Source organism: Galeopterus variegatus, unplaced genomic scaffold, assembly GCF_000696425.1.
Source record: "Galeopterus variegatus unplaced genomic scaffold, G_variegatus-3.0.2 Scaffold4292, whole genome shotgun sequence".
Taxonomy (NCBI): domain Eukaryota; kingdom Metazoa; phylum Chordata; class Mammalia; order Dermoptera; family Cynocephalidae; genus Galeopterus; species Galeopterus variegatus.
The window spans coordinates 120,716-128,755 of NW_007730403.1; the positions used below are offsets into that span (position 1 = coordinate 120,716).

An 8,040-nucleotide genomic window follows, 5' to 3' on the forward strand; every position below is an offset into this window, starting at 1 on the left:
TGGAAACTGTATAAACACATGGAAATTAAATAACATGCTCCTGAATGATCCATGGGTCCAAGAAGAAATTAAACAGGAAATCAAAAAATTTCTTGAAACAAATTAAAATAAAAGCACATTATACCAAATCCTATTGCAAAAGCAGCACCAAGAGGGAAGTTTATTGCAATTAACGCCTACATCAAAAGAACAGAAAAAATTCAGAATTAATAACCTAATGTTACACCTCAAAGAACTAGAAAAACAAGAACAATCCAATCCCAAAATTAGTGGATAGAAAAAAATAATAAAGAGTAGAGCAGAACTAAATGAAATAGAGATGACCCAAATAATAAAAAATCAGAAATGAAAAATGAGACATTACAACAGATATCACAGAAATACAAAGATTCATTAGAGATTATTATGAACAACTATACACCAACAAATTTGAAATAGATAAATTTCTAGACACATACAAACTACCAAGACAAAACCAGGAAGAAATAGAAAAGCTGAACAGAACAGTAATGAGCAACAAGATTGAAGCAGTAATCAGCAGTCTCCCAACAAAGAAAAGCCCAGGACTGGATGGCTTCATGCTGAATTCTTCCAAACCTTTAGAAGAATTAACACCAATCCTTTTCAAACTATTCCAAAAAATCATAACAGAGGCCATTCTCCCAAACTCATCCTATGAAGCCAGCATCACCCTGATACAAAAATCAGACAAAGACACAGCAAAAAAAGAAAACTGCAGGCCAAAATCCTTGATGAACACAAATACAAAATTTCTCAGTAAAATATCAGCAAACAGAATTCAACAGCACATCAAAAAGATTATACACTACGATCAAGTGTGATTCATCCTAGAAATGCAAGGATGGTTCAACATATGCAAATCAATAAATGTAATACACACCAACAAATAAATGTAATACACATCAATGAAATCAAGGACAAAAACCATACGACCACTTCAATAGATGCAGAAAAAGCATTTGAGAAAATTCAACATCTCTTCATGATAAAGACTCCCAATAAATTAGGTATGGAAGGAAAATATTTCAACACAGTAAAAGCCAAATATGACAAACCCACAGTCAACATCATCCTGAATGGGGAAAGGCTGAAAGCATTTCCTTTAAGAATGGGAACAAGACAAGGATACCCACTTTCACCACTCCTATTTAACATTTGTATTGGAAGTACTAGCCAGAGAAATCAGGTAAGAGAAAGAAATAAAGGGCATTGAAATTGGAAAAGATGACATCAAATTGTCCCTGTTTGCAGATGATATGATTCTATGTACAGAAAAACCTAAAGACTCCACCAAAAAACTCCTAGAGCTGATAAATGATTTCAGCAGAGTTACGGGATACAAAATCAACACATAAAAGTTAGTAGCATTTTTACATACAAAAACAAACTAGCAGAAAAAGAAACCAAGAAAGCAAGCCCATTTACAATAGTTACCCCCAAAAAAAATTAATAAAAAAATAAAAAACTTAGGAATTAATTTAACAAAGGAAGTAAAAGATCTCTACAATAAAAACTACAAAACACTGATGAAAGAAATTAAAGAGGATGCCAAAAAATGGAAAAACATTCCATGTTCGTAGATTGGAAGAATTAATGTTGTGAAAATATTCATACTACCCAACGTGATTCTATGCAACGTGATTCTATCTACAGATTCTATGCAATCCCCCGCAAAATATCAGTGGCATTCTTCAGAGAAACAGAAAAACAATCCTAACGTTCACATGGAACAACAAAAGACATCATATAGCCAAAGCTGTCCTGAGCAAAACGAGTGAAGAGGAAGGCATTACACTACAAGACTTCAAATTATACTACAAAGCTATGGTAACCAAACAGCATGGTACTAGCATAAAAACAGACACATGGACCAATGGAACAGAATAGAGAACTCAGAAATCAACCCACATACTTACAACTAACTGATCTTTGACAAAGGCACCAAGAACATATATTGGGGAAAAGACTATCTCTTCAGTAAACAGTGCTGGGAAAACTGAACATCCATATGTAGAAGAATGAAACTAGACCTGATCTCTCGCCCTATACCCAAATCAACTGAAAATGGATTAAACACTTAAATATAAGACCCGAAACTCTACCACTTCTAAAAGAAAACATAGGGGAAACATCTCAGGAAGTAGGACTGGGAAAAGACTTTATGAATAAGACCCCAAAAGCACAGGCAACAAAAGAAAAATAGATGGGATTATATCAAACTAAAAACCTTCTGCATAGCAAAGGAAACAATCAACACAGCAAAAAAACAATCTACAGAATAGGAAAAAATATTTGCAACTATGCATCTAACAAGGGATTAATATACAAAGAACTCAACTTAACAGTAAAAAAACAAGTAACCCAATCTAAAAATGGGCAAAGGAGCTAAATAGGCATTTCTTAAAGGAAGATACACAAATGGCCAACAGACCCATGCAAAAATACTCAACATCACTAAGCATCAGGGAAATGCAAATTAAAATCACACTGAGATATCATGCCATCCCATTCAGACTGGCCATTATCAAAAAGACAGAGACAAACAAATGCTGGTGAGGATGTAGAGAAAGGAGAACCCTCTTATACTGTTGGTGGGACTGTAAAGCAGTACAGCCATCATGGAAAACAGTATGGAGAGTCCTCAACAACTACAGATAGAACTGCCATATGCTGCAGCAATCCCACTGCTGGGTGTATACCCAAAGGAATGGAAATCATCACACTGAAGGGACACCTGCACTCTCATGTTTATTGCAGCTCTATTTACAATAGCCAAGAGTTGGAACCAACCTAAACGTCCTTAGACGGACAAATGGATAAGGAAAATGTGGTATATTTACATAATGGAATACTAGCCAGACATAAAAAAGAATGAAATTCTGCCATTTTCAGTAACATGGGTGAACTTAGAGAAAATTATGTTAAGTGAAATAAGCCAGACATAGAAAGAGAAATACCACATGTCCTCACTCATAAGTGGGAGCTTAAAAAAAAAAAAAACCTTAAAAAACCAAAAACCAAATAAATAGGAAAGGAAGAAAGATACAACAATCACAATAATTTATTGAACTTTCAAAAGGAGAGAACAGATCTGAGGCCACTAGAGGTGGGAAAGGGGGAGATTGAAGGGGATTACTGAGAAATTGGTAAAGGGCCACAAAAACGATTGCATTGTGCACACAGGTACTAGATATTCAATGCTGAACCCCACAGATATGTACAATTATGTTTCTTTTCTTTAATTATAGAAGCAATTTTATTTATAAAAGTGTCATAAAGAATAAAATACACAGGAACACATTTAATAAAAGAAATAGAAGACATGTACACTGAAAATTACAAAAGATTGCTGAGAGAAATGAAAGAACTAAATCAATGGAGAAATATTTTATGCATTTATGACAGCACCAAAAATAATAATAATAATAATAAACACAAGGAATAAAATTAACAAAATGATAACACTATCTCTCAAAGTAGTAATGTAATTTTAAAAAACTCACTGACCATATACTTCCTTATTCATGGAAAAGTAATTGTGCTCAAAAAGGTCGATGTGTGGCAGTGTAATTGTTTCCAAATAACAAAAAATCATAAGAGGAAAAGCATTAAGATGAGTTCCATTGAAAATAAGAGAATTATGTTTCAATAAATAAATAAAAATAAAAATCATAAGAAAATAGGGAAAATTTAAATACCAATGGGATATTAGATGATAATAAAGAATTATTGTTAACATTATTGAGTGTTATAATGTTAAAGAGTCCTTATTGGTTAGAGATACATACTGAAGTATTATAGATGAAATAATTTAATACCTGAGATTTGTTTCAAGATACTGCAAAAAAAAATTAAAGGTAGGTAATGGTCACGTGGGATCCTTTTTTGATTCTCCCAAGTTTTAGGTGTGTTTGAAAATTTCCATAATAAAGTTTAAAAAAATCAGGTACAGTGATTTGGTCTTGAGGTGGACAGGAGGTAATTGTAGTTATCCAAGCATAAGCAGTTAAAGTCTGAACTGGAATAGGGCAGGTAGACTACAGGGAAAGGGACCAATCAGAAAGACTCAGGTGAAAAAATGACTGGGTGTGGAGATGAAATGGACTTGAGAGAAAAGAAAAGTCAACAGTAGTTCGATGTTGCAAGCTGCAATCAACAATGACGCCACTGATAGACAAGCGGTGGAGAAGGGAAGCTGATGTGGGGAGAACTGTTCACGCCAGGGGTGGGTTTTGATGGATGGCAACTTTGCTGACTATAAAGGAAAGAAAAAACACCACTTCAAATTCTCCCTAGAAGGAAACTATGCCCCTTTTGCCATTTCAATGTTTCTGAGATTCATCCATAGTGGGGGTATACCAATAGTCTGTTCCTTTTATTGCTCTACGACAGTCTATTATAAATATATCACAATTTATTTATACATTCTCCTGTTAGACGTTTGGGTTATTTCCAGTTTTTGGCTATTATGAAAAAGGCCATGGATATTCTCGTACAAGCCTTTTTATGGACATATGTTTAAATTTCTTTAGGATAAATACCTAAAAATGGAATAATATGGTCACCAAGTATATATTTAATTTTATAAAAAACTGCTAAATAGCTCTCCAAAATGATTTAATGTACCACTTAAACCCCCCATTTATCACTCTTGAAATGACAGTATTTATAGACTCTGAAGTCCTTTCCAATATTTTGGTTTTGATCATTTCAAATGATCATCAATTTTTTTCTATTTTAACTGACTAAAAATTTTTTGAAATGTGTTATATGACTGTTGTTTGAGATATTCAGTATAGATGATTCATGGATAATATAATCCTTAATAAAAAGCCTCCAAATAGTTCTTAAAGAAAACACTTCAAGATATAGTAACTACAAAGGATCTTATAAGAACTCAGATACAGAAGTTAATTTAATAAATGGAAACAGGCATGGAAAATAAACACAGAGGTCAAATCGAGCCTGTATAAGAGTATCTGAAGAAAGCCTCAGGTTACATGTGTTTGACAAGAAAATTATATTAATGGCATTAGGCATGCAAATACAGTTTAATTTCAGTTTTGATAAATTTTATAGTTTACCAAGAGTTTTCACTTATCAAATGTTGAGATACTTACTTGCAGGGATGGGCTGAGACAGTCTCGTAGTATTTCCTGATGATTTGGTTCACGAACTATTTCAAAAATTTGCTTTCTTTCTTGTGTCGTGTGGGTTGGTGACAAAATGTGCACTAGTAGTCTCCCAAGCTGCACTCGGAAGGTTTCCTTACAAGACCACAGGATTTTAGTCCACTGCTGCTTAGAACCACTGGTTTTACTTGAACCCTTAAATCAAAACAGAAATGAATTAGAAACATACTTTTTAAGCAATAATATATTAACCTCAACTCAGCCCTAATGATAAGTATGGAACATGTTTTATTCTACGTTTGTTTTAACAGTCAAAAGTAGAAAGATATATACACATCCACAAAAATGAGAATTTAGAAGACATGGATGTACAACAGTTTTTAGAGCAGAATTATTCAACACAGCTGAAAGGCAGAAACAATGCAGAATCTATCAGTGGATGGATGAACTAAATGTGATGTACACATACAATGTGCTGTCATTCAGTCTTAAAAAGCAATGAAGTTCTGATACATGTTCAACATGGATGAACCCTGAAAGCATTATGCTAAACGAAAGAAGCCACACACAAAAGGACAAATGTTGTATGATTCCACTTACATGAGGTTTCTAGAACAGGCAAACTCATTGGGACAGGAAGTAGAACAGTGGTTATCAGGGGTTGGGGGGGAGTAATGGGGAGTTATTGTTTAATGGGTGCAGAGTTTCACTTAGGGATAACGAAAAAGTTCTGGACACGCATAGTGGAGATGGGGGCACAACAATATGAATGTACTTCATGCTACTAAAGTGCACCCTTAAAAATGGCTAAAGAGATACATTTTATGTTATGTGTATTTTACTGCAATTATAAAAAAAAGAAGAAGAATGAAGAAGCTAAAGCCCTAAGCCATTTAAAATATTATCAAGGGTTTAGAAATTGCAAATTTAAAAAAAAACTGTCAAAGAACAATGGTGGATAGGTCCACAATTCTGTGATATAAAAGAGAAAAAATTCATAATAAAGACTTGAACTAGTACCACAATTTGAGTATGACAGTCACAAAGTAAGAACCACATATAAGTTGGCCATCAACACTCCCTAACAAATAACCAAATAAGATGTTTCAACTGTGGTCCCACGCAGGCTAGCCTAATCCTCATCAAATCACTAGGATACGGTTTAAGACTGGAATCAGTACATTCCCTAACAAATAACCAAATAAGATGTTTCAACTGTGGTCCCATGCAGGCTAGCCTAATCCTCATCAAATCACTAGGATACGGTTTAAGACTGGAATCAGTACATTTTAGAGTTTATTCTGAGTTTTGGAAATGGCTTTCCAATTACTCCTAGTCCCAAGGGGCCTGTGTGAGTGATTCAGTTCTAAGTGAACCCACAGTTTGTTTCACTGTTCAGAGCTAGACACCAAAATCTAGTTTAAATTCAGAGACTGGCAAGTCATGATTTATGAGTTCTGCTAGAATTAGAGGGCTTTTGGTATCTACGGAGTGAACTGACCCATTTGTGTCCTACTGTCAACTGTAAGTGACCCCCAGAAACCCAAGTGAGATAATGATAAATGGAGCCTGACACTTGTCAGTATTCTCTATACAATTCTGAAGGTGCTGGGACATGTTTAAGTCAAGATCTAAACTTCATAATAATTCAGAAAGTCAACAGTAAGTAGCTATAAATAAAGTCCTTTAAAAGTGGGCTATTAATTTAAGCTCTTCTAGTAAGCATCAAAGCTCTCTTTTCTGATGCTTATTGTACTAAACTACAAGATTAGAAAAGGGCTTTCAGGGTATAGACTTAAAAACCAATGCTGCACATAGTCAATCCTTTTGGAAAGGGTAAATTAGCAACATATATTACTCTATTATTAAAAATGCAAGTTGCCTGAGTTTCAAAAAACTCTGAAAGGCTCAAAGAAATATGATTTTTAAAACATAATACACACACACACAAAAAATGTGAAATTTCTTCCTTTTATGCGAAGAAACATTTGCCATGTATTGATTTACTTACAACAGATACTTTGAATCCTTCTACCAGATATATGAACATTTCTTTCTGAAATGGATTGAAAACAGAAGGTTGTTCATGGTGAATAGCTTCCTCAGAAATTTCAGTCTGTGAAACTGAGGTCTTGCTTTGAGTTGCACTTTCTGGAGTATTCAAAATGTCAATAATGTCCGGATTAAATTCTTTGAATTAAAAAAATAAGAAAAATTAGTCACATCGCTAATAACCGGCCATTACAAATTGTAATCATACTGGTAAAAATATTCAATGTAATTATTAATTCAGTTGGTGTACTAGATGTAGTAGATACAAAATACTACAGAAAGTGAATTCACCTAAAACAATGTAGAAATTTAAAAAGTCATGCAATTATAAATTAAATAATCAATTTACTAATGAAATGAAGATGAGTTAAACTTCAAAATTATTAAAACCACGAGCTTCTTGTACAAATCAAACATTAAGACACATATTTTACATTAGATAGATCTGCAGAGCTGTTTCAGTGGATGTGCTATCCAGTCAAATGCTGAGCATGTGATAAACATGGTTCAATTTCAGAGTTTAGTCCAGAAGCCCGTTGCCCCAAATATAAATAACAAAAATCAAAAAAACTCCACAAAAATGCCTTGGGTTTATCATGTTTTTCTAGTGATTTACAATGACTGTTTTCTTTCCCCTGCCTTAGGTTTACATGAACATTTTTTAGAATTCCATTTTGACTAATCTGTAGTGCTTTAAAAAAAATTTTTTTTAGCTTTATTGGGGTATAGTTGACAAATAAGGTTGTATATATTTAAGGTACATAACTTGAGTTGTTTTTTTTTTTTTTTTTTTTTTTTTTTTTTTTTTTTTTTGTGTCCGGCAACGGATCGCAAC

General features: G+C 33.6%; 1 protein-coding gene across 1 annotated transcript in view; it reads right to left on the bottom strand.

The window, feature by feature from the left end:
• The window catches only part of LYST (lysosomal trafficking regulator), a gene marked incomplete at its 5' end in the record, with an annotated part of 145,646 nt that overhangs the window by 75,932 nt on the left and 61,674 nt on the right, over positions 1–8,040 (bottom strand). The window contains 2 exons of the mRNA XM_008587222.1: positions 5,142–5,348; positions 7,165–7,343. Of these exons, the coding sequence (XP_008585444.1) occupies positions 5,142–5,348; positions 7,165–7,343 (386 nt within the window). The remainder of the gene's footprint in view (positions 1–5,141; positions 5,349–7,164; positions 7,344–8,040) is intronic.